The sequence below is a fragment of the Manduca sexta genome, chromosome 23 (genome assembly GCF_014839805.1).
Source record: "Manduca sexta isolate Smith_Timp_Sample1 chromosome 23, JHU_Msex_v1.0, whole genome shotgun sequence".
Lineage (NCBI taxonomy): Eukaryota > Metazoa > Arthropoda > Insecta > Lepidoptera > Sphingidae > Manduca > Manduca sexta.
Genome location: NC_051137.1, coordinates 11,305,927 through 11,333,638, shown reverse-complemented (window position 1 = coordinate 11,333,638; position 27,712 = coordinate 11,305,927). Strand labels below are relative to the sequence as shown.

At 42.5% G+C, this 27,712-nt stretch overlaps 2 protein-coding genes across 3 annotated transcripts in view; one reads left to right on the top strand and one right to left on the bottom strand.

The window, feature by feature from the left end:
• Positions 1–8,875, top strand: part of LOC115456313 (fibronectin type-III domain-containing protein 3a) — a 59,076-nt gene extending 50,201 nt beyond the window's left edge. The window contains exons 1-6 of one of the 2 annotated variants that reach the window (XM_037441648.1): positions 717–1,030; positions 1,358–1,562; positions 2,785–2,984; positions 3,467–3,621; positions 3,714–5,919; positions 6,246–8,875. In XM_037441648.1, coding sequence (XP_037297545.1) covers positions 977–1,030; positions 1,358–1,562; positions 2,785–2,984; positions 3,467–3,621; positions 3,714–5,919; positions 6,246–6,527 — 3,102 coding nt within the window. In that variant the 5' untranslated portion in view covers positions 717–976 and the 3' untranslated portion in view covers positions 6,528–8,875. Of the gene's footprint in view, positions 1–716; positions 1,031–1,357; positions 1,563–2,784; positions 2,985–3,466; positions 3,622–3,713; positions 5,920–6,245 lie in introns of those variants that run through there. The other variant, XM_037441647.1, reaches the window with a different exon arrangement.
• Positions 8,867–27,712, bottom strand: part of LOC115456314 (protein eyes shut) — a 30,338-nt gene continuing 11,492 nt past the window's right edge. The window contains exons 7-22 of the mRNA XM_037441649.1: positions 21,806–22,119; positions 21,286–21,475; positions 20,260–20,411; positions 19,772–19,908; positions 18,431–18,682; positions 17,699–17,872; positions 15,393–15,603; positions 15,138–15,298; positions 14,554–14,754; positions 13,527–13,712; positions 12,914–13,042; positions 12,323–12,511; positions 12,054–12,056; positions 11,422–11,636; positions 10,739–11,018; positions 8,867–10,259 (exon numbers count right to left, since the gene is read on the bottom strand). Coding sequence (XP_037297546.1) covers positions 10,093–10,259; positions 10,739–11,018; positions 11,422–11,636; positions 12,054–12,056; positions 12,323–12,511; positions 12,914–13,042; positions 13,527–13,712; positions 14,554–14,754; positions 15,138–15,298; positions 15,393–15,603; positions 17,699–17,872; positions 18,431–18,682; positions 19,772–19,908; positions 20,260–20,411; positions 21,286–21,475; positions 21,806–22,119 — 2,961 coding nt within the window. The 3' untranslated portion in view covers positions 8,867–10,092. The remainder of the gene's footprint in view (positions 10,260–10,738; positions 11,019–11,421; positions 11,637–12,053; positions 12,057–12,322; positions 12,512–12,913; positions 13,043–13,526; positions 13,713–14,553; positions 14,755–15,137; positions 15,299–15,392; positions 15,604–17,698; positions 17,873–18,430; positions 18,683–19,771; positions 19,909–20,259; positions 20,412–21,285; positions 21,476–21,805; positions 22,120–27,712) is intronic.

Sequence of the window (27,712 nt, the reverse complement as noted above, 5' to 3'; positions counted from 1 at the left end):
CAAATAATGCACACTATCAAACATACCTCTATTTCTGTTTTTTTTTTTTCGTATCGGTCTTCACAGTCTACATCGGGGGAAACTTGCGTATGGGATACCGAAACCCCCACTTCAACGACTGCAGGGACCCGAAGGAAAATTGGGAGGGAATATCTGGGGAAGCAAGTGTTTGAGAAATAGAAGGAATCCTCTTAGGATGGGACAAAGGGAGAAATGTCCACGAACCCCATAGGCCTCAATGTGAATTGGGAACCATGAGCTATCATTGGTGTTGCTTAGGGTTGCCAATTATAATTTAAAAGGACTCGAAAACTGTAGGTATATTTGGGTTAAGTAAATATATATTTACTATTGTGTCCTAATCAACGATATATATGTATCAATGGTCCTAATATTTTTTGTTATTAATAACCACTGTAGTGAATGGAGTAATTTCTTAATGCTCCTTATTGCTATAATATTGTACAGTTAGAATTAAAATATTCATAAAATTATGTATCTGTAGGTCATTTCTTAAATATAAACAGTATTATTAAACCAGTTAATAAATTCTTGCTTTTGAAAAAATAAATAATAAGTATGTATTCTCATAACATATTCTTGTCATTGCTAAACACGATGTGAAATGATTGTTTAGTAACAAAATCAGAAATATAATTAAAATCTGCACATTATAATAATAAATATCTCACTTTACTAAATTAAATAGTAGACTCCGAAGCTTCGCGTATTTCCACAATGTTTTTATTGTATGTTTAAAAAATCCAACCAATTTCAATAGTCGCTGTAGTTTGTAGTACAAACAACGATAGCTTTTTATGGTTAATCTAATCGAGTCGGTTTATAGGTACATTCAATGCACGCTCGTGTCGCTATCTCAAACAGTTGGCAATACGTGGCAGTGACGTAAATACGTTATTCAAAGTGAATAAGACGTGGTGTCAATATTATTTGTATTGTAAATAAACCGACAAAAATGTGCGATTCTGACCAAAATAATGATAATTCATCGGAAAAACTTAATAAAAAGGTCAGTGGGACTATCAAGCGTTTGATACTGTATCAATTTTAATAATTTATAGTGTGCATTTTGGATGGCATTAATTGGAGTTTTTCGACTTTTATTATCATTATATTGAAACAAGTCATATAATTTAAAAACTTATAATTAAATTTTCAATTTGATAAGCCAGAGATTTATTTTATGGAGTCAAATGTTGATTATTTTTAATCTTAACAAAACATGGTTGTCTTGATTGTTTACAATTTGTTATCAAGTTTCGCCGGTAACTTTTTAAAGGGTACCTGGTTGCCGATTGCTTATAAATTATTACAATAATATGCTATTGTTTTTCAGGGTCCGACAAACGGCGCTGGGGGCCCACAGCATTTCTACAGCGCGGGCTATACGCACACAACTCATTTCCATCACGTTCCACCTCACCACATGCAGCACTCGCCTCCGCCGCCGGTGTACCAGAAGGATGAGCGGACTCAACGACAGTACACAAAGTTAAAGCAAAAGTTAGAACGAAAAAACAATAACAGGAATAATGGAGTAGGTCAGTAGCATTCAAGTATCTATTAATATAAGTAGATAGTATGATACCCTTATCAATAAATATAAAAGTACAGGGGCAGTCCCTCTGTAATATCCCTGGTATTGAGGTTTTATTTGAATAATACAAAATATATTTTAATAGTATTTTAAATTAGTGAGCCTGCTTGTAATTGATGTTCTAATAGTGTAAATGTAGAGAGCGGTCAAATTGCAGTTTTATGAAACAAAATCTGATGTCTCAATTGTTAAATAAAATAACTTAGTAATCACATGGATGAATATACTTGCACTTATGCCAGGTCAAGGTATGCAAAAATATATTTATTATATATTAATTAAGAGTTACTTTATGTATAACTATGGATATAAGTTTTTTTTTATTAATAAGAATATCACAATTTTATAAAAAAAGCCAGCTCAGGCTGGCAGGTAAGGGGAGAAAAAAAAATATTTTTAGTAAGCTAATGTCAAAGACACACCATAGTCCTAACCAGTGAACACAATGTAGGCTCTAATTGTTGTTTAATTATAGTAATATACAGCCCTGCAGTATATAATTTCATTATTTACTGAGATGGTTAAGGGCTTAATTCACCAAGCTGGTCCAGTACAGGATGGCATTAGTGGTCCAGTGGTAAATTTATCATTTTTAAAGCTTTGGGGAGGTTTTAACGTGCAACTTTTGTTTTTTATTCTGGTAACAAGAACGCATTTCAAATGCTCACTTGTTATAATATGGTGTATTTTGTTGATACAGTTGATATACCTTGATCCTGATTTTCACCTGTCTTTATGTTTACAGTCTGTAAACATAGTATATGCTTGTACATAAAAATACTTAAAAATTATGTAAGAAAACTATTTATTATCTGTATCACACCTTTGTCCTCTAACATTATTTTATTTATTGGTTGCATAACTAAGCAACTGATAAACTAACATTGTTTGATAAAATGGGCGTAAGATTTTTATTTTATGTTCCAGAATGTAGCCATATGTGAAATTCTATGGTCTTCGAGTTTATTCAAGAATTTTTTCATATCAAAATAATATATGCCTACATAGAAACACACTTTTTTCTTTTTACTTGGGCAAAGGTGTAAAACACACATTACGTCAGCTATGTTCTTTTTTTTTCCTATCGTCAGCTATGTTATGTTCCATATAATAAGGGGCCTGTGACCACTTTTATCAATTTTGTATTACATTGTAATTATTTATAGAAGTGAACTCCGGCGCAAGTACGCCGTCGCTGTCGCCACGTAAGGAGGTGAACGGTCGCGGTGGCAGCGGAGGCAGCGGCGGCGCGTCCTCGGGCGCCTGGTCTGAGGGCGAGAGCTCTTCCGCCGGCGCTTCCGTGCACGGCGACGATGACGACACCCAGGCTGTGCTTGATCTGCTGTCTGCCAGGCGCACGCCACAGGTTAGAGGCCCTTAATAAACATGTCTCAGATTATTTATCTACATTGTACGAAAGATTTCTTATTTTACTTTTTTCATTACTTACAATAGCCAAGAAATTACCTCCAGGTTGTGTATTAATTAATATCAAAATGTAGTCTATCATTATATATTAACAAAATAATCTAATAAGATTAGTATACAAACAAAACAAAATAATCTAGTAAGTTAGAAGTAATAACTTATAACTCATTATATTGTTATCACAAAAAAAAATCTATGAAACATAAACATTTATAATTGAAGATTGATGGAAATTCTTTTATGAGGTTAAATTATGATCGAAGTATTAAATATAAATTATAGGTATTTGTTATTTGGTTATTACAGTTTTAGTACCTATACTATACCCAAAAAAGTATAAACAATAACTCCTTATAATTTTTCCCAGAAACTGATAAACCTTTGGTGAATAGTTCTAATAAATACTGTACTATTCTTCAGGTCAGCGACATGACTCCTACCAGTGCACTAGTACAATGGAATTCTCCTCTCCCCGAGGGTGTGACACTTCCAAATGTCGAGTTGACTTATGATCTATTGCTTGGTGATCGTGGCCGGTACAAAGCCATATATAGCGGGCCCTCGCTTTCGTGTCGGTAAGTAATAAGAAAATATTATTATTACAAGAAAATATTATTTTTACGACATCTACAAATAAATAACTCGAAAACTATTTTTGGTCTAATAGAGTAAGGGACCTGCGGCCCGGATGCGAGTACTCGGTGTGCCTGCAGATCCGCGCGGGAAGCCTCACGGGCGCCGCGAGCGAGGCCGTCACTTTTCGCGCGCCTGCCGCCCGTCCTGATCGCGCGCACGCGCCGCGGGTCACGCAGCGCCTGCGCACCTCTCTGCTGCTGCGCTGGCTCGCCGTCACCGAGAACGGCGCGCGTCTGTTGCATTACATCCTCGAGGCAGACTCGGGCGAGGGCTTTGTAGAGGTTGCGCGCCCGCGCACGCGTCAGCACACCGTCGCCAACCTCCGTCCGCAGACGCGATATAGTTTTCGCATTGCCGGCGTCAATGAATGCGGCGTAGGAGACTGGAGCGAGGAGACGGTCGTGTGGACGGCGGGCCCTCCCCCGCCCGCGCCCGCACCTCCCGTGCTTCATTCCGCTGCCGCCGATTCACTTGCGCTCGGATGGGAGCGTCGTGCTGATGAGGAGTTCACGTTGCAAATGGACGATGTCGCGCGAGGTCATGGCTTTCTGCCTGTCTACACGGGATCTGATTGTGCCCATGTCTGCACTGGTCTTAGGCGAGCTTCCGATTACCGATTCCGTCTCCGTTGCGAAAATTCTGATGGACAAGGCCCGTGGTCAGGTGAGGTGACGTATCGAACTCAGTCTGAACGGCCAGCCGCACCTGGTCGACCCACTCCGCGGGGCAAGATACATTCGCGCGCTTTTCGCCTGCGTTGGGAGCCGCCAGTCGATGACGGTGGAGCTGTAATCGAACGTTACACACTCGAGCTCGACGGCGGTGAAGGTTACCGAGCGGCATACCGTGGCCCTGAACGCGAGGCACACTGCGACCGCCTGCAGCCTGGCGTCACGTACCGCGCCCGCGTGCGTTGCGCTAACGCATCTGGCGAGAGCGACTGGTCGCCTACTGAAACAGTCACTACCGAAGCGAGTTGTCCAGGCGCATGTGAAACACCTGAACCAGCAGGCGAACCGCGTGCCACTCTTTTCGCCGTACGGTGGCGTGCACCGACGTGCTGCGGTGGCGCACCGCTCACTGAGTACCGCGTGGAGGTCGTCGATGAAACTGACGACGCCGCCATTGCCCGTCTCGCTCACACTGGCCTTGAAACCGAATGTATAGTACGAGAATTGACACCTGGTCGGCCATATCGTTTGTGGGTCACCGCATATAACCGAGTAGGAGCAGGGCAACCATCTTCGCCTTTGTCGTTCGTCACAGCGCCTGCACCACCTGATGCCCCTGAACCGCCTGTCGTAAGCATAGAGAACCCACGTGTCGCCAGCATCGAGTGGAATCCCCCGCGAGACAACGGTGCACCTATTTCAGATTATCGCGTCGAGATGAGCGCCACAAACGTCGATGACGCATTCACAGAAGTATATCGTGGACCCAAGACAAATTGCGTTGTTGAACGCTTGACGCCTTTCACACCATATTTCTTCAGAGTGTGCGCGTTAAATGCGGCCGGGCGCGGCGCGTGGTCCATGGTGAGGGACGCGCTGACACCGCGTGCCGCTCCTGCCGCGCCCACTGGCCTGCGGCACGAGCCCATCGCCGACGGACTGCGGCTACAGTGGCGCGCGCCCGCCGACCACGGCGCTGAAGTGCTACGCTATCGCGTCGAGGTCGACGACACCGCATTTGAGACCGATGGATCGACTACTGAAAAAATAGTAGAGGGACTGGCGCCAGACACCGAGTACCGCGTACGCGTAGCCGCATTCAACGAGCTCGGGCTCGGTGAGTGGTCCGAGGAGGGTCGCGCCCGTACGCGGCCGCCGCCGCCCGCGCCGCCCGTACTGCGCTGCGCTCAGGCCGCGCACAACCACCTGCGCCTCGAGTGGGACGCCAGCGGCGGCGACGGCGCCCAGTACTGTGTGGAGATGCGCGGGCCCGACGGACGCGAGTTCCGGCCCGTGTACCGTGGCTGCGCCCGATCCTGCAAGGTGAAGAAGTTGCGCGAAGCGTGCTCGTACGCTTTCCGGATACGTGCGAGTGACGAGCGCGGCGGACGCGGGCCGTGGTCGGAGGCGACGTGGTGCGAGACGGCCGCCGCGCCGCCGCCCGCGCCGCGCACGCCCGCGCTGCACCTGCCCGCGCCCCGCGCCGCGCTCGTGGCGTGGGAGCCGCTCGACGACGCACACTATGTGCTGCAGTGCGCGCGCACAAAGGATGCTGTCTTCAAACAGGTACGAGTTACCGTGTTTCATTTTTATGTTATGTTAAAATGTGCTATTTTAAATATGAATAATTATATTTAGCGTTTGTTACATAATATCCATTTGATAGCCGCTAATATATTTTTTTAAAATTTGTATTAAGCATTTATAAGTAACATATTGTTTAGCATACGTAACACATTCGTAACCGGTGTACACAATTGATACATGAAAAAAAAACGAGATTATCAAATTTTGTTCCTTGGGAATTTAGCAGCGGTGCTCTTTAGTAGTTGTGTTACAATCACAAGTCACGTATGACGTGCAGTAAGGTGTGAGACGGTGTCTGCCGGCAGGTGTACTCGGGCAGCGAGGCGCAGTTCCAGCTGGAGGAGCTGGAGCAGGGCGCGGAGTACCTGGTGCGCGTGTGCGCGGTGCGGGGCGGGCTGGCGAGCGCGTGGTCGCCGGCGGCGCGGCTGAGCGTGCCGCCGCCCGCGCCGGCGCCGCGCGTGCGCCGCGTGCGCGCCACGCGTGCGCTGCAGCCGCGCCACGCCGCGCTGCTGATGGCGGCGGGGTTCGTGGTGCTGGCCGTGCTGGTGGCGGTGCTGCTGCAGCGGCTGGTGGAGCCGCGGCCGTGACGCGCACTGTCGGCGCCGCGGCCGAGTGCGCTGGCGCGGCTGTAGCGGCAGTAGTGACCGCCGGCCGCAGACCGCCGCCGCCTGCCGCCTGCCGCCTGCCGCCTGCCGCTCGCCGCCCGCCGCCCGACGGATATGTATATTGTTTAGAGAATTGTGCCGTGGGGCGGATGCGGCGCTGGGACACTCGCGGCGCCACCAGACGATGAATATTGGTGTTTAAATTAGAATAAAATAATACAGCTTCACGTGTGAAGGGATCGTTCCGTGCGAGTGTGAAGTTGCCATTTTTCTAAAATTCATGTTTTTTACGAGTCGAACGGAGGAGCCTTTCATTCTGTCGTTTCCGTGTGTCGCATTCTAAACTTTCACAAACTTTCACAATCTAGTCTATGCTTGTAACTTGTTATTTCTTTGATGTGTTTGCGGAACGTACATTATATTTTATTTATTTAATATTGTATGAAGTAATATTTGTTTTGTAGCTAAACGGCCGAACTTCCGGTGTCTCGACTCTTCTCAAATCTGTATATTTACCGTACGTTTTGTATTTCTTCTTGTTAGTAATGCGTCTGTTTCTGTCGGATTTATGTGTAAAAAGTTAGCGAACGAGGTGCTCTATTTTTAAAATTTTGTTACGAGGGTCGTGGCCCCTCGCTCTGCAACGAGTTTCCAGTGTGTGTGCTGTGATCACTTCCTTATGCGAATGAGACTGATTTTACAAGTAAAAGCTTTGTTTATAGAATTGAATCAAATGCTTACATATTGTACGTTTTGGTGAGGAGGCGCGTGGGGTCCGCTGGCCAGCCCGCGACTCGGCGGCGCCTCGGCGCTGAACCAATCCATATTATATTATACTCCCAATGCTTATTTGGTGATGTCGACGTACCTAATTATATTGTATCGTCGACTCTTATGTTGTTTTTATTCATAGAACGTGACGTTTTATTGATGACATTTTGTATCGTAGTGTAATTTGTTTATGAATTTAGAGATTACGAATTTCTGAGATTGTTACCACCCGGTATAAATGAAATGGAACTGTGAAAATCATAGGTAATTATGTTCTGTACGTAAGTAATATATGAAAAAGATTAAATCCCATATCGGTGTTCGTTACTTTATAATTATAACACTATTAGTAAAATTGTTAATCGATTTTTCATCTATAAATATTAATTTTGAACGGTTTTCATAGTGAATAAGTAAAAGTGAATTTTAGTATCATTTATTCAGAATGTTAAGAATTAATATAACGCATAGTATGGGATTTACATTTTAAACTTGATGTTTCTTCTTAGTATCATTATTACGATTGAATGTTGTTTCGTGGAAGTAATATCATATACATAATAAATAACGCTGAGTATTATCATTGTTAGTAGGCCTTATTGCATAAAACTTATTCTTCCAGCCGTGTCAGTGTCGCCTGTCGGTCTGTAGTCGTGTTGATGTTTATTTGTAATGATCGGTGTCGGCCGAGCGTTCATCGACGATCGACCTTATTATCGCTACGCACCAATATAAATAGGCATAAAATATTTCGTAAATATATGATATTTACTTCTCCTGTGATTATCTTATTCTGTTCTATATATAAATCTTTATTATTGTTGCCTGAAACATTCCCAAGGTACGTGTTTCATTTTCGTTATGTATGAACTTTTTAAATTTGTTACAATATTATTGTGCTAGATGAGACATGACTCACTTGGTGCCTATTTCCGTATGGCATAATCGAAACTGTAAGCGCAGCTTACTCATGTTATAAATGTACTATTTAATTTTCGAAAATTTTATAATAACGATGTGCAATTAACAATTTATTTATTCTTTATCGCTTAATATAATATTTATTTTTTAGAAATTATATCAAGATTATAGTGTGGTATATATAAAGGAATCGATGTTCCTAGGTGAGTTTTTTACATGTTGTACAATACACCAATTGCAAAACTGAATTGTGTAACTGCAGTCAAGCATTCCAACTTTATTCCACTTGTAAATAGGCCTAATGAAATTCTACGACTTTTATGAGTGTACATCTTGCTTTAGTGATGAAATGTAAATAATCTGATGTTCACTACAATATGAGCTGCGCCGCCGCAGTGTTCGCGGCGTGGAGCCGGCGCGAGCGACCCGCGGCGGCCCGCAACACTACACTATGTTGAAACTAAACGTTTTTAAATTAATCAAATATAATGTTTAAACGGGGATAACATCTCATATTGTATTTGTGTTTGAAATAAGTAACGTATAACGAAATGTATATGTTTATAATATAATATTTGATGATGTTATGTATACAATATATTAAACATGAATATATCAATAAAACTATATTTTGTGTACGTTGAATGTTTAATTTTTATTTATCGTTTGTACAAAAAATGTCACACCATCCAAACCAACACGCGCTGCGTAAAACGACGTGGTAGTTTCAAAATATTCTGAGTTTGTGAATTACTTGGAAGTAATTTGTTATACGCAGTGCTTGTCGAGTGGCGCACTAACTCACAATATTCATATAACTACTGGGACACTATAAAACAAGTATTATGCTCCTAAAAATACTCAACTAATTAATGCTAATACAAACAGTAAGAGACAATATTGGTCCTAAATGTGAACAAGAAGACTAGAAAAGGTTTTGTACTATGAGTATTTATTGACATGTAACAGAGATGCTACGGACATCTCGTAATTCTTTTATGAAATTCTTTGTCAATACAATGCCTACAGTTTGCAGGTATTTAATTATTTAGGAGGAAAGTTCTCTAATAGGTCTGATATGAAATTAGAAAAGCTAGTAAAAAGTGGCATTTCCGTAATATACGACGCTGATTATATTATTTTCTTCAAAAGAAATAGGAAAATTTCAAAGTGTATCCTTGATTTTACAACAGATGCTTCTAACGAAAACACTTATATGGGGCCTAAAATAAGGGCCCGTTTACATAATATTCGTCCAACGCGCCTTTTGCGCTATGCCCAGTTTTATCTTTGAAGTGAGTTAACTCGCACTCCAAGTTTCCTGTTGTCCAGCTTTAGTCTTACACATGTAAGACTAAAGCTGCCATGTAAATAAGGAATATCGTCATTCCAAAAAAATATATAAAGATATCTAGTGATAATACTAGTCAGGGGGCTTTATTCCGTCTACGAGGACTCCGTCTTCATGCAGTTACGAGCGTTGTAATTGAAGGACAACTTTGATAAGCGTATAGGTAAATAGTGTTTGTTTTGACTCTTTAAACTAAGTACTAGTCAATTACATTTCATAGCGAATTCTCACATAATAAATGTATGAACCGCAGTAGAAACGCGCGTTGAACGCCTATTGTCTGAACCAAGGCTTAGGAGAAAAATTAAAATACAATTTTAATTTCTAATTCGACATCAGTCACGGAAATGGACTAAAGGCAATAAAGTATGACAAAACGTACATATTATTCATTTGTTTTTTTTAATGGATTAAAAGATAAGTAGCTATCGATTTTCCGTAGCATCCCTGGGTACACGCTGAGACTTGAGAGTCACCACTTACCGTTTTCACGTCGAAATAACATTAAGTAGGTGGGAATAATTGACACGATCTCACGTTTTCGCTGTAAATTTCTGTGTAGTTCGTTATAAAGACCTTTTCTTTAGTCGATATGTGGTCGATACAGCCTTTAAAGTTTGTAGGAAATAGCTTCTTAGCCGTCGAAAAGTTATTATCTTCGGTTACACCTCCTGCGAAGAGAAGTATTCGATTGATGTATAGATTTTAAATCAAAAATCATGGCGGCAATCATCATCATTATCATCATCATCGCAATGGCGGGTTTAGGTGATGGCAATACGCAACAACTGCCAGGGCCTGGTTCTTTCAAGGGGTACAAATAAAAAAAAAATTACCCTCTGGCAATTAGGTAAAAGACTTGGCAAATCGTCGCCCAGGACCTCGCCTTAGTTAAGAATGCCCCTAATATGGAGATTATCACTGAGGGGCATATAATTTATCAGTGATCCGCCTTCATGGATTAATGATCAACTTCAGGTGGTACTCACTCGTATACTAGCGAATAGTTAATAATTTACAGTATTTTCTACTAAAAAATTGCGTGATCATACACTTGTTCAGTCCTCATGCATAACTACATTTAGAAGTAGAGATGTTTTGAAATTTGTACTATCTACGACAAAGTTCATATTAAAAGAAGTTAACTCACCTACATACACATCGACTTCATCATAATCCATGTCAATATCCAAGCCAGGCTCTTCAACATATGCCAACAGTTCGTCTACTGTCAAACTGATGTTCTGTTTACCGACTCTCAATACAAGAGTATGCCATTCTGCATCAGCTAAGAATCCAGCGTACGGCACTAGTCGCGATAAAACTCTTGGTTTTGGGTACATCTCGTTGGTGGAATGTTTGGTGAAGTGGAAATTCCATGCTATTTTGAGATGGCCTTTCTCTAGGCCAACACCGATGTAGTCTAAATCCTGAAAAATATAGAAAAGAAAATATATTTTTTTCTGTACAGATATAGCCTAGCGGTTTAAAGGTTTGCCTATCCTTTACGGGGTACACATGGGTCCGACCAGGACACTGGACGCCGAGTGTATCTCGTCACATGACGTGACAGAAGACCACCATAATATTGGGCAGAAATTTCCGATTGTTACATACTGAGTAGAAAAGCCCAATATCACTATCCAAGGATTCCACCCAGGACTTCAAAACTGTATCGTACTGCGAACGCACATAGCCACCGAGGCAGCCCACTACCAAGGCACAGAATTATCTAGTTCCCAGCAAGTAGTAGAGGAGGCCCGTGCCCAACAGTGGGACGGTATATTACAGGGCTGATATTATATATTATATATAGTAGTGTTCAGTCCTTACCATAGCTGTCCACGCTAGCAGCCCGTTGGGTTGGGCGGTGGTGAAGTTGAGCGCGAGGCGGTGCGGCGCGGGGTGTAGTGGCGCGGGGTGTAGTGGCGCGGGGAGTAGTGGCGCGCGGTGGTGCGGCGCGCGCTGCTGGCTCGCCGTGCGCATGCGCCGCCGCGACACCGACAGGAACGAATCACCCTCGAATTGCGGAATGGTGATGTTTATTTCTGGAAGTTAATTGTCTTGTAAAGTAGTACGTTCAATGGAATGGATAAGTAATGGCTTGTTAGATCATGGCTAAGACTTCAAACTGGGTAGAATCAAAATAGATAGTGTATAGCCTGGTGTAACGGTTGCGATCAGTATCACTAAGTAGAGACATAATAACTACTTTAGATACTATTAAACGTTACATATGTCTTAGTTTTTAACCGACTTCAAAAAAAGGAGGAGGTTATTAATTTGACGTGATTTTTTTTTCAATGCTTTATTTCATACCTTGTGGAATGATAATTGTCAGACAAAGCGAGCAAAGCTATGCATAAATGTAAGAGGTGTATGTAGCGTTCATTAGTAAAGTCCTTAGTATTTAGTGTAATGGGGCATTTCAATAATCGACTCCATAATTTATTTTTTATCTGCACTATCTACTTGCACAAGGTTAACAGGTGAATTTAAATCACTTCCACTTGACCTTAAGATAGTACAGAGACAAGATAATCAAGGCAAGGCGCAAGGCTTTTTATAAAGGCTGGTCCAAAACTATTCTTGGGTGGGCAAAAATATATCTAAGGTGAGCAGAAATATCTATGGTGATCAGACATTTCTAGGGTGGGCACGACCAACTCTTGCCCCTCTTAGCTACATAATCACTAACGGTTTTCGCAGTGTATTCCCGCGTATCCGGTGTTGCAGACGCATGCGTTGTTGCGGCAGGAGCCCCGCGGCGGCGCACACGCGGGCGCCTCGCAGCGCGCATGGCGACGACACCGCGCACCTGCGCATGCGCACCGCGCCCCGCCGCGCTCCACCACGCACGCCGCGCCGCCGCACGCCTCGCGCCCGCACGCCGTGCCGTCGCAGTCCAATACATTCTGACCCTCTGAATAACGAGGACGCTTAGGTCAAAATATTTCTAGGTGCTTATAAAATAGTTAAATAAAACATGCAAATATATTTCATTTTTTTACAATGGTTTTGTGTCGGGAGTTATTTAATTTTTCTATATTTTCTCGGAATCGGATTTGTACGGAACCGTAAATAAAGTACTTTACATTAATAAAACTTTAGTGATAAATATATATCGCTGAATAATTACTCCCATAAATTGATGTAATTATGGTTTATAATCATGTAATTTGTCATGATTCGTCATTACCACTTTCATTTACAACAGTATTCAAGCAGCTCGATTACCACTGCGTCACCTGAATTGAATTAAATAAAATTGTACACCCATATCTGCTTTGATTGATTTTTGGGGTTGTATCTTAAAAATACTTACCTTGAATATTCTGTTGTTCGAGGGTTAACAAAATATTATTGATGTGGAAATTCCTCAGACAGCCCGTGTAGAACTCTGGTGGTCCCGACATCGCGTCAAAGGGTAACGTCGACAAGTCTTTGGCACCGCCTAAAAATAATTTATTGTTTAATATCTATAGGTATTGCTAACAAAATTCATCACATAAGATCCATAAGGACGGAAATAAGGAGAATTAACTCTACCATTAGGTAGAGTTCATATTTTTAATTCTTGTTATAGTATTTTTATTTCTTGCCATATAAACTCTAACCTTTCTATATAAACTCAAGCAATTGGTACAGGATTATAACATTTCGAAATTACCGAATGAGTAACTTCCCTTTGAGCATTTTCAGCTCTACTCAGGGCTAAATCAAACTTACTGTCAACGTTCAAATGCCACAATCAAGCAAGATATTCAGGTACTTACTCACTTAAATAATATTTAGGTTTAAAATTAGTTGACACTAAATATTTTAGAATGAGTAATAAGTATGAAAATAAATATAAAAATAAAATAGTTTATTTTAAAATTAATTATAAATTATGGTAGCACACCCAAAAACATTCATTATTGGTTAATTCACCATACCTAACAATATAGAAGCGTTAGCGGCAGTATGTGGGTAGGCGTGCGCCAACATGGCCTCCGTACTCAGAGCTCCGTCCACCCACACGTACAGTCGGCTGCCGTACCGACCCGCCTTCACGCTGTGCCACTGCGACATAGACAGCACCACGCCGCTGCGGACTAGTGACGTCAGACCGGATACCCTGTCTGAAAATGTATGAGAAACATTTAATTGTGGATACCCTGTCGGATTGTGTATGAGGAACATTATTAAGGGATATCCTGTTTGAATGTGTATGAGGAACATTTATTTAGGGATAACCTGTCTGAATATGTATGAGAAACATTTATTTGGGAATAATTCCATTGAAATATGTTAGAAACATTTGCTTACGTACCTATATCCTGTCTGAATGTGTATGAAAAACATTTATGTGGAGATAACCTGTCTGAATATGGATAACAATAATTAATTCGGGGATAACCTGTCTGAAAATGTATGAATGAAAATAATTTTGTTAGATATTTACATTTTGATTTAATTTATATACTTAGTTATTTAGGTTTCTTAGAAATTAATACTTGTACGAGTAAATTGTTATTGAAATGAATTACCTATAGAATAAAGTACTTTTAATCAACGATTAAACTAGTAAGTGTTTTATTTGATTTAAGGTAGAAGGACGCAAAACATGTTTATTTTAAAAATAAAGGCGAAAAGTAAACGTAGTGTATTTGTACCAGTCCTTTTTTTATACATGACCCTACATTTGTCAATCTGGCAAGGGCCGGCATATACAAAAACACCGGGCTTTGGGTGAGCGCATTAGACACTCGCAACCCTTGAAAATTAAGCGACCATGCTGAAGGCAACCCACTAACGGGTTAAGAACCTCGGCTTTAGGTCGATCACTAGGAGAGGATGAGACATCATCCTACCTAAAAGGCCGGCAACGCATCTCTAGCCCCCTGATATCTGGTGATCACTTATCGTATGCTCGTTTGCCCCCTATAACATAAAAAAGTCAACGATTATGGGAAGGTGTACCAGTCCATCGATACTCCAGCAAGCCTCCTTGCAGCGACAGCACGGTGTAGAAGTGCGGCGTCTCCATGAACACCAGCAAGCCTCGCTCGCGCGTCGGCTTCACCTCCGCCTCCAGCGACAAGCTGACACTAGTCACTGCACGCGGGTGCAGCCGAATGTACGATCTGACACCACTGAATAACACGTCCGTTGGAAATAGTTCTGAAATTTAAATGTAGAATATTTAATGGTACAAGCTTTGAAAAATATTAAAAATCATGAGAATAAATGAATTATAATTTGAGAAGCTGAGGCAACACTAGCTAAGTAATCACTGTTTTAAAATGTTTAATGGCATTTATGACTCTACATCATAAATTATTATTACGTTCGGATCTGCCTCCAATTCGATCAGCATATTAAAGGAGAAAAATGTTATTGAAATAAAACAACTTCACGGATTTTCTAGCGGTTTTTATGATTTTGTTTACTTCCGACGTTTTGAAGACTTTGCAATCTTTAGGGTCAAGGATCGGATGTATTAGTTAAAATATAAATATTATAAAAGTATGTATCTATAAAAAATAAAGTTATTAGGAACACACCTTCATCGCAATCGATACCAGTTTTGCCATAAGGGCAGTCGCACAGCACAGTGTCATCCGCCGTGACCACGCACTGGCCCATGCACTTGGTGACGGTGCGGTCGCAAGGATTCCGATCGCTTGAACACGTCGCACCGAACCAGCCTTCGTTGCAAATGCAGCTAAGAATAGAAAAATTGAGAACATTATAAAAAAATATTGTTGTTGAATACCTCGGAATTGAGATATGGGCATCATCAATGGACATCATCTCACCCATAAGTGGCCGGTGAGTGAATGCACACCCCTCTCGGTGCATTGCAGGACTTGGCAGTGCACTGCGCGACGCCGCACTGCCCCGCGCCCCTTCCACCAGCCACTCTCCCGCCAGCAGCTTGCCCACTCACTTCCCAGATACAACCTCGCCACCCGCTGTGTAGAGGCAAGTCGTGGGGTAACTCGTGAAAACCTTCCGAGGGATGACCTCCTAGAAATACAAAATAAAATAAAATTAAACATTTTAATAACCCTGACACAAAAAAATTCTCTAACATAGTAAAAAAATTAAATATGTATGGGTCAATTCGCTTTATTATATGTACCCACTAATATTTTGAATTAAGCGTGTTCTATAGCGATTTATAACTACTTATAACACCTATCTTTTTGCGTAAGGGGTAAAAAAAATTATACGGAATATCCTTTGGAAAGCAATTAAAAGAAAGAAAAAGGTTCTGCGTTTCTGTAGACTTTAGATTATTTACAATATTATAATTATTAAAAAAACTGTTATTTACAAATGTAGCTTTATCGTTAGTAATTTAAGATACATGTCTAAGGTAGTACAAACTACATACATACTTAATAATAACAAAATGGTCGACTGTATAATACTTAATTATTATACATTATTTTATTTGTAGTCAGTACAAAAGACATTGCGCGACGTATCAAATTATATTCATTGAATTATAATTTTTTAAATGAGTATAGGAAATTATAGATTTTCGGTAATCCGATCTTTAAAATAAACGGGTAATAATATGGCAAAGGTACAAATTTGGAATACAAATTTGTTACACCTAACAGGAAGGAAAATACCTTTTTTATACCCAAAAAACATGTAAGTATTTCCTGTCACGCCGGATCTTCATCATAAAAACTAACTACATGCAATCCCATCCTGATTATAATTACATATGGAAGTTAACTTTAAAAATATTTAAATTTGATAGTAAGTATGTACAGGGTGTTCCAGAAAGTAGTGTCAAGCGGAGGTCCAGAGATAGAGCACCCCTTGGGGTATCCGAATCACCCCCATGTATGTTCTGCGATTTTTCATAGTTTTCGAGTTATGAATATTTTTTAGAATTTTTTTATTTGAACGATTAAATGTTTTCTTTTTAAAAAAGTAGACCTTAGGCCAGCACGTTGGCCTAATGCGGATTGACAGACTTCACATAGCCTCAATAATCTTCTAGAGGACTTTTCTAGTATGTAGAGTTTCTTCAACGTTATAACAAGCGATAATTAGAAAAGAATACACACACACATTAGAAAAGTCAGAGCGTACCCTTACCACTATTAATAATAATAATAAAAAGGTACTCTTATTTTATAGGATTTTCCAAATTGAGGAACATTACATATTTCCACAATCGCAATTCTGTGGAGTTGGTCGGAAGTCAGTCATTTTATAATTACATCAAGATTTACGAAAATATTGGTCAAAAATATAACGTACGTACAAAAAATCCTTTACGATAGCTTTGTAACACTTTAGTTTTTCTATATACCATTGTTATTAATAGTTAGAATTTTAATAACCTATTTCGTTCTTTTGTTCTTATTTTTTCCTATAGAATTATTTTAAGTACCAGCTCAAATGTGGAAAACGTCCGAATTCGATCCACTCCTATCATTATTATCATGATTTTTATTATTGAGGAAATGTTAGTTTTGAAATCTTTTTCTTTTATTTCACGCGTGTTAGGATATAACCGTTGATAATTTTCATATAAGGCCGTTGAGGAAAAACTTTTGTGTATGGAATAAAAAACTCATCGTGGGCAATGAAGCGTTTAACAATGCTTCATCTTTTTTATGAGTTAGGACACCACTTTAAATGTTCATCATACATTGCTACTTATTTAATCCTATTTATACAGAATATATGCACATCCCTTATCTGATAGTGTCCCGAAAAGAGTTAGAAATAATGTAACAAACTGTTGAATGAGGAAATTGGTGGATCATCATGGGTAGAGCAATAATGAAAAATGCCTGGCATAAAATGATGCCGGTTTACGTACAAATATATAAAATACAAGTAGTCTTGGTGAATTTGCAAGCCTAAAGTTAGGTGCGATACTGGCTTTTTACATCGCTCATAACTTCCTAGTTGCTGAAAACAATACATTTTTCTCCTATCCTGGTTTACTAGACACGAATCAATACTTAACTATTTATCCATCATTCCATTTGCAAATTAGACCAGGCTGGCAAACTGATATCTTTAACGTAACAGAACCCACAACTTCAAAGCTATGTAAGAACGAGGGTAGTATACAATCTGAACTCACCGATGTACAGGTATGGCAGCAGCGTCATCTTATCTCGGTGCGCGGGCGCATTGCCGGTGGCGTTGAGGCGCGCGTCGACGCTGAGGCCGGCGGCGCGGCCCCGGCGCCACACGCGCACGGTGTGTCCGCCGCGCCGGTACGGCAGCGCGCGGGATGTGAACACGCGGCGGGCACCTACACAGTCGGTTATTACTCTTGTTTGGGGCATGCCAATAGCATCCCAAGCAACTGATGGTAAGTGGAGTAGGGTCAAGAAAGAGTGTCAACTGACGAACGCCCCTCGCCAGTCGACATTGTTACACCGGTCTGCTTGAAACTGGATATACATAGGCTGATTCTGAAGTGCGACAATCTTAAATGGGTCATTATTTTTTTAAACAAATACTAGGTTGTGTCCCAGAACAAAAGAAACGTTACTTTTATAGTTTAGCTCTCGCCTTCGCTCTACTCCATTCAATAATGGTGACTTCCTATATAAAAAAAAAAAAAACAAAAAAATAAAATTAAAGTAATAGTTCGAGCAATTAGTGCGTTCATAAAACTTTTCAGTTTTGTATAGTCCACCGATTACGAAATATAACTTTGAAACTCTTTCTAGTGCATTATTTCCAACTTTAATAGAGTCATAAAGTTTTAAACTCTGTAACTGTATGACATATCATTTTAAATATTGAGTCGTTAACAACCAATTTTTCTACGTCGAAATTGATTCACATTTTTATCAACACTTACCGCTACCCATATTCCAAGTCAGCATAATGTAACCCTTAACAAAAGTCAAGGCTAAATGTTGGCTTCTAGAATCATGGCGTCCATATTGTCCAACGAAAGCCAATAGTGAGATCTGGTCCATGTCGGTGGTCTGGAAGCGCAGGCGCAAGTCGAATCGGTCTGAATTCACAGCAGAAGGGGATAAAGGGTACACCAGATATGACGATATTCCGGGACTGATGGGCGAAAGGGACGGACGCGTGATTTCAACATCTGAAAAGAAAATATCTATGTTGAAATCACTTAAAAGTATTACCAATGGCGTATCGTAGGTTCTTGCCGTCAGAAGAATGGACATTACAACAAATAAGAGTCACGCATGCGTCTCCTAGCCATTCGGTATATGCGACAATAGTAAAAAATAAGATTTTATTTTACGCAGTTTTAAAACTGTCGCCGCTTTTCATCACTGAGTCATCAACTTAATCAGTTGATGCTATAGATCAACAATATTGTCCAGAAAATCATAACGAGTAAACTACATCCCGTCTCGCAATATTGTGCAATTCATTTCGCTATTCTGTTTCTTATGTCATTTTTCTATCCATTACTTTAATAACGTCATCTCTATTCATTATTTTCATTGTTATTAAGTTACTGTCATGACTAACATCGTGAATTCACTCTTTTAAACTAGTCATCCGCAAACCAATTAACTTGCTCATACCGTAAGCAAATATTTCACCACTTTTACGCGTCTATAATAATGTATTACGTTAATAAAAACGTTATTTTATTATATAGGCCGGACAACTGGAAGTTAAGATTTCAGTGGTTTCTGCCGCTCATAAATGCCTCTAACAGAAGAATCGTGTATGCTCTGCTGGCTTTAAATAGGGGTTAGAAAAGAAGCGAAGGGGTTTTGCTTCAGGAAATTTCTTTCACCCAAGACTAAGTTTAGATTGACAAGACCCACTACCTCTTTTTAAGTATATTGCACGGATTGTTAGATCTGGTATGATAAAAGTTCATAATATAGAGAAAAGATTGCAGTATAATATGTGTTACATATACATTCAATTTGACGGCAGAATTTTGGCAAGTGGACGACCATTAGTGTCAATAATTCTATACACATACAACTCGCCGCAAGATCTGCAAGCTTCAAATTTTCAGAAGGCCGCCTATCGTGATTGTTAAAACAGTAAAAATCTCTTGGAGAAGTTCCTGTATGTTTTCTGGTTAATCTAAATCTTGCTATATGCAACGCAGCAGGAAGTTAGTAGCTAGCCCGAGGCCTCTATTGATATAGATTTATTTATAAACTTAATGTAGTTTTAGTCGTAATGAAACAGCACTGACTGTATTCGCAGAAGATGCCGTGCTTTCCGTAGGGGCAGAGGCAAAGGAACCCGCTGCCAGGATGCCGCACGCAGCTGCCGCCTGCCTGGCACGGGTTCTGTTCACACACCGAACGCTTGCACTGCTCGCCGAACCATCTAGAACGATATCAGGTATTTTTAGAATAAGTTAATTACCCTTATAATTGCCGCCCACTGCTGAATGTAGGCCGGTAACACGCACGATTCAACTAGAAAAAAATATTTTAATACAAATACTGTGCCCGTTGAAAATAAAAAATGGTATTTCACCTCATTATGATCTTACTATCTTGTTCTTCCAAAGTCGGAGCAGAGCAACACAAATTTACGCATGCAGAAGGGATTTACTGTTTGCCTGACTCTCACTTTCTTTCGAGAATCCAATTTATGTTAAAAAATAACCACACAAATCTGTACATCTACGGCGTTTATATGACCTTTCCATAAGACTTAAATGCGATAGATTACCCATTAGCACAGGAACAAGCGTATCCCCCGTTAGTGTCCTTACACGAACCGCCATTGAAACATGGTGAAGACAGACACGATAATGAAATGCACTCGGTCACTTCCCCAGCCTCCACTGCATCACCAAATATTTCTCGCTTTTCGCCGTTTACCTAACGAGCAAATATATAAAACAAAATTAAATATAGCACATTAACAGAGTAATATTTTCCAACTAATCCATTTATGAACTCCTTCTATGAAATTTCTTTTTATCGTAATATTATTTTTTAAATATTCTTAGAACGAAATCAGAACTATTGCGTTTTCCATAATTTCAATATTTTTATTTCTATAGGTTTAATCATTAATCTAAATGCCTATGGCTAAGGGATTCTCTACTTTCCATAATCTAAGTAGATTTTTAGTGTTTTTTTTGATATTTTTTTATGACTCATGGTTTACCCATAGCAACTGGTACTGACTCCGCCATATATGTTTGACAACAATGTAACACACTCATACTTCCCTAAGATTAATTGTCTGTGAGAAAATACTGTCGTGTCGTGGAAGCAAATTGTTTTCCAAACATCAGAAAACAAGGAAAACTCCTACAATATCACATCTATGTATGCTAATCATTTCATAAGTACTTATTAAACGTCATGTAATAAGCATTGAATATATTAAACTTTTCAAGGTACTGAATTCAGTATTTCAGACTAACAGACTTTTGTTCCAGACAATTCGAAAATGCTTTTTTTCAAATCTACCTTCATTTAGTACATTAAGTTATTGTCATTGATATTGATTCCCTCTCAGTAGTAGGGGAGGCCCGTGTCCAACAGTGGAACAGTATATAATACAGGGCTAACATTATTTTGTTATTATTATTGATGTAGGTAGAATAATTTTAATGCTATAAGTACGATCATATTTAGATTCGTAATAATCGTTCTATAGAATACAATCTTGATAGAAAAATAAATCATTTCAATTAGGTTTTTTAAATCCTTTTTTTTCTGATTTGCACGTTTTCTCCTTTACCTCCAAGTCTTTAATGCATCCGATGAAAGGTTTAGTCTCTGAATCCCGAATGTCCGGCGCGTTACCCAGATACAGCGTGGCATTGTAGTCTAAGGAGGTGATATTAGCCACTTGACCGCCACTCATGGCCACTGTGTCGTTAAGTCGTAACGTCGCATTGCAATGTTGCTCTTTTATGTATAAATCAAGTCTGAAAAGAAAATCCTGCTCTACATGCTTTCTTAGAAATGTTGTTTCTTATGAGTCAAAATAATGTACGTAAAATTATTAAATTCTAAGAAAATATTATTAAGACTTGGGGATGATATGAGAAATTAGGTACATTTTTAGACCTAAAATTAAAATTTATAGACCTAAAAATTATGTATTACCAAGTAATATTTATTCTAAGAACTAATAAGTATTATAACTTCCTAAGTGGTTTCTCAATAAATTGAATCATAATTATTATTATGTTTACTAAACAGCAAGGATAAACCCAAACGCAAGTCAAACTTACACAGTTAATTAATTGTTTTACCTGGTTTCAATTTGCATGGGATAGCCTTTGTTGACAAATGTCTTTAACTCGCTAAGCAGCATCGTTTGGTAACCGCAAGAAAATTTGAATTTTAGCAGGCCTGCATTCAAATACAGTTGTGTATAGACGTCTTTAGCTATGTCTATGTGCATTATTTGACCATCTGTTATGAGTGTCTTCGCGTTGAATGCTATGATGACGGACGTGGTATTCCGCAGCTTGTGGGCGATGTATGAATGCCCACCAAAAGCAGCTGATGCTATTGAAATTTTCTCTTCACAAAATTTTCCGGCGTAGTTGAACACGCAGTGGCACTAAATTATTGAGTGTTAGTTTAAATTATTTTCAAATGGATTAAAATATAGCACGTATGTAATAGTAACTTGTCTAAAAAAATATCAGTGCATGCTTTCGACATGTATACTAATTACGGTGTCGGTTATAATTTACGGTTTTGTCTTATTGTTTCATACTAAAAACAAAGCCTAATGGGATAAGGATAATATGCAAATTACTGGATGGTTAGGAAAATCCATATGATACCACATTGCACTTGTTTCAACTTTATCGAGTAATAACACATTTATGCGGGTAACGATCGGGAAAATGTATTTGAAAATGCATTCCTATCATATAGCCACATAATTATAAATCATGCACATGCAATAACATAAACAAAGGATTTGCAACGCATTGAAAACTGATTCATCGGTTAAACCTTATGTGCTTCGTAGATAATTGGATGCGGTGAGGATCTAATTACAACATTATGGGCTGAGTGTATCTAATCAAAACCTTTTTAAAGGCCTCACGCGACGTGCCAATAAACCCGAGATTCAGAACGTAAAAGGCTACCTGACGACTAGGTACTAATTGAATTTGTCTGACGTACTAAGATTTTTTCTATATTAGGTCAGAACTTAGATAGTGTGCAGGATGATTAAAACATTCAGCAAAAATTAAAAATGCAGGGTGACCGATATACGCAGGCGAAGAAAACAAGAGAGAGGGAAATGTCTTCCGTCTCGATCACACACACAAGAAGAGAGAGGACAACATCTTCCGTCTCGACCACACACACACGGAGCGAGAGAGAAACATCTTCCGTCTCGCTTACACACGCCGCCTACGTGAAGGCGCCGCCCGCGCGCTCTGATTGGCCGAGCCGCGCCCACGCATGCAGCGCTCCGACTCCGAGGTGCGGGACTCAAGAGCTCGATATAAATGAGCGAATTCACCCCGACCAGCGGAACGCGATCCCTTCGCCGCCTTTTCCGCGACCGTTTCAAACAATCGACCCGGACGTCGACGCGCCCCCCGACCCCCTCGCTCCGGTGACGATCGAAGAAGTCGTCACTCTGATCAAGGCACTAAATAGGCGAAAAGCCCCGGGGCTGACGGTATCCCCACTAGGTTACTGAAAATGCTACCGGGGCATCTGGTCAAGATTCTTGCTGACATCCTCAATGCAGCATTCCAGAACTGCTACTTTCCTGAGGCCTGGAAAGAAGCAGTCGTGATAGAATTCACAAGCCGGGTAAACCCGCGTCAGAACCGGCCTCTTATAGGCCCATTAGCCTACTTAGCACGATAGGGAAACTTTATGAGCGGATCGTCCTCGACCGTCTCAAAATAGTAGCTCACTCCCACAATCTGCTCCCTCCGGAGCAGTTTGGTTTTCGAAATAGGCACAGTTGCGTGCATCAGATACTCCGCATCACGGAGCATGTCTATTCCAGATTTAAGTTAGGTTTCTATACCGGTGCTCTCTTCTTCGATGTTGAGAAAGCATTCGACAAAGTGTGGCACAACGGCTTGTTGTACAAGCTGTACACTCTCAACGTGCCCACACAGCTCGTGCACATCATACGAAGAGTTTTTGTCGAATCGCGGTTTCAAATATCGTGTCGAGGGCACCCTCTCCTCTCGTCATACCATCTCGGCCGGAGTCCCGCAAGGCTCCGCGCTATCACCTTTTCTATTCTCGCTATATACTAGCGATATTCCTAAACACAAAGACGCCCATCTGGCGCTCTTCGCGGACGACACGGCGATCTACGCTTCACGTAGAGAACCGGAACATGTGGTGCGCATTTTGCAGGCCGCCGCCGACCAGCTCGGCGAGTGGTTTCGGAAATGGCGCATCACTGTCAACCCCTCAAAAGCAAGCTATCCTATTCCATAGGAAGCTTCAGAAAGAAGCGCCTAACGCTTCAGTTAGATTGTCTGGCCAAATCATCCCTTGGACCCATAAGGTCAAATATCTAGGTGTGATCCTTGATCAGAGGTTGACCTTCGCCCCACACGTAAATGCGGTACGCGCGCGAGCCGCATTCGCGATGGGCCAGCTCCACTGGCTCTTAAACCGTAAAAGTAAGATGTCTATCCGCAACAAGATTAGGATCTTTACTACGTGCGTTAGACCGATCATGACGTACGCGTCCCCGTATTCGCGCATGTACCGCCTGCTCGACTTAAGCGTCTGCAGGTGTTGCAAAACAAATTTCTCAGACGTGCACTCGATGCCCCGTGGTACGTTCGCAATCGCAACCTCCACGTGGACACCGATATGCCGACCATCAGGCACTTTATGCACATGGCCAGCAGACGCTACTTCGATAAGGCGGTCAATCACCCGAACCCGTTAATCCGACTCAACTCGAAATACACTCCATTTGACCGCGCCAAATGGAGAAGACCGCGTTCAGTACTATCAGATCCAGAGGACGATATCACTCTGGCAATACGTAGAAAGCACGAGCTGCTTAAAAAGCTCAAACACTCCACACGACCGTTGCTCCGTCCTCGCCGCCGAGGACCTCGCCGCGTCCCCCGTCCTCCCGACCCTTCTGATAATTCCGGCCCGGACGCCGATGTAATCATGTTAGATTGTTAGGTCGTTTTCGCACCTTTCGCGTTTCCATAAACGTTGATGTCCCCAAAACATCTTCTCTCAGTGGCCGTCCTGAGCCGAGGTCGTGACCCTTTAGAGGGTCGCCCTCAGCATGGTCACTTAAGGGCTCGCAGTGCCTAAAGCACGCACCCGCAAGACCGGTGTGTTTGTATAAGCCGGCCCTTGCCAGGCTAACAAACGTATGACAGAATCAAAAAAAACCCGACCAGCGCAGTTAGTTCGAGATCGCCGACAAGACAGCAAGTTCAGAAAAGGAAAAGGAAAACTCAAGAAAGTGAACAATTCAAGATAGTGAAGAATTCAAGATAGTGAAGAATTCAAGATAGTGAAGAATTCAAGATAGTGTGAACGCCGCCGCGTTATTCAAGTTTTACTTTGTAAACTTGGCTTATTCAATAAAGCTTTGATTTCTAAATCTAATCACTGGTTTATATTTTCACGCAATCCAGCGCACTAATGTTAGACACCTCGGTGCCTAACATTCTGGTCCTTCGAGCCGGATTATCGTGATTAGAATGCCAGTGACTAGATCAGTAGGTCGCCAGGCCGCTTCGGCAGTCGCGACTGGTACGCCGGCTACGACGACCGACACTACCAGCGCAACGGGGACAACGACGGAGGCCACGCAGACGTCCGTGACTGAAATCACGGAAGGATCATCGCAGCCGACCGTCGCCGGTGTCGCCGTGGAGGAGCAGCAAGCCGCCACAGCGAAGCCCCGCAACCGCCGACCGGAAGCAAGCCAGCTTCCACAACGAAGCGATCTTCCAAAGCTCATCGTGTCGCCCAAGCCAAGACTGAACTCGCCCGGCTGAGATTGGAGCTCGCCGCCGCAAAGCTGGCTGAAATTGAAGCCGCCGACAGCGACGAAGACGACGTCGACTCTGTCATCAGCGTTGCGGAGGCCGAGCAATCTCGGCGTGTCGACAGTTGGCTTCGAGAGAGCCAACACCAACCGCCGCCTGAAGAGAACGTGCCAGCGACCGCAGCCGTGTCCTGGCGCGCCTCGGCGCCTGCACCGGCGGGAGTCACTGCCGCACACCCGCCGTCTCAGCGCCCCGGAGCTACGCAGCCGTTGCCGGCGACCGCCGCCGTGTCCCGGCAACCCGCCACCGCTGCGCCAGCCTTCGTGCCAGCGACCGCCGCCGCGTCCTGGCAGCCAGCCGCCGCTGCGCAAGCCTTCGAGCCAGTGACCGCCGCCGCGCCCTGGCAACAGTTGCAGCCAACGATCGCTGCCGCACCGTGGCAGCCTCGCAACTACTTCGCACAGCCGCCGCCAGTGATCGCCGCCTGGCACAACAGCAAGGAGGTGTCGCGACAGTTTCCTGCCAACACCGACATCTCGAAACCGAACGTGAGCTGCGTGAAGGAGCCCGCTGTCAACTCAGCGAGCACTCAACAAGGAGCAGTGAAAACGGAGCTGCAGGAGTTAGCTTCGGCGATTACGCAGGCAGTGCAGGCCGCAAATTATAAGCAACCACTGAGGTATGTCGAGTTACCCATATTTAATGGTGCACATCAAGAGTGGTTAACCTTTCGTGCCGCGTATTGTGAGACGTCCCATCACTTCACGGAGGTCGAGAATATGTCCCGACTACGCCGCAGCCTCCGTGGGATAGCGAAGGACGCAGTGCAAGGCCTATTGATCACGAATGCAGACCCGGCCGGGGTCATGAAGACACTAGAGACTCGCTTCGGTCGACCCGAGTCCATTGCCATGGCGGAGATGGACAGATTGCGCGCGCTGCCGAGACTCACCGAGTCACCGCGCGACTTATGCACCTTCGCCACTAGAATACAGAATATCGTCGGGACTTTACAAGCGCTCAATTGCACCTTTTATATGTACAATCCAGAGTTGACTAAAGGTTTAACAGAGAAGCTCACGCCTACGCTCAAGAGGCAATGGTACGAGTACGCCGCATCGCAACTAGCCGGACTACCGGACCTCGTGAAGTTCAACAACTTCGTGATGCGGGAGGCCGAATTCTGCAGTCCGTTCGCCGCCGCCGAGACGATCGTCGACCGCACTCCGAGCAAGAACAGTGACGGAATGCAGCGACGACAACAGCGGGTACACGCCGCTACCGAAAGAACGGACGAAGCAATGTGCAGTCTGTGTGCGCGACAGGGCCACACAATCGCCGACTGCACGAGATTCGCCAACGCCGACGTCAACACTAGATGGGATGAAGCAAAGAAGCGCAACCTGTGCTTCCGATGCCTGAGAACGTCGGAACAAGCAGCACAGGTGCAAATCGAAGCAATGTGACATCGACGGGTGCGAGCGCTATCATCATCGATGCTTCACTCGACACACAAGCCTGTCGAGTCGAAAAGTGAAGAGCAGCACAACAACGAGCAAGTCAACTCTGCGTGGGTGCCGCGAGTGTCCTTCCTCAAGATAGCTCCCGTACGCATCTTCGGCCCGAGAAAAGCAGTCGACACCTTTGCGCTCCTCGACGACGGATCCACAGTCTCCCCTGGTAGACGACGACCTCGCGAAGAGCATCGGGATCGACGGACCGGAGGAGCCGCTGCACATATGCACGTACGACGGGACGACCAGGAACAACGCCGGATCACGCCGAGTGTCGTTCAAAATCAGAGGACAAGGTGAGAACCTCCGCACCCAACAGATCGACGCACACACCGTGAACGACTTGAAGCTCGCCACACAGAAGATATCCCGAGAAGCTGTTCGAGACTGCCGACACCTGGACGAATTCGTCGCGCATCTCGACCCTCGGGAAGTTCACCCTCGCATCCTCATCGGGCAAGACAACTGGCATCTGCTGTTGGCAACAAGAACCAAAAAGGGTAAGAGAAACCAACCCGTAGCATCATTAACCCGTTGGGTTGGGTAGTGCATGGCAGCCGTTCAAGAGCCTCGAACATCGGGTGAATTTCATCAATTACACCGCAGCCGCAGATGAACACATACAGAAGTTGGTTGAAGAATACATCACAACGGACAACATGTACATTCAACC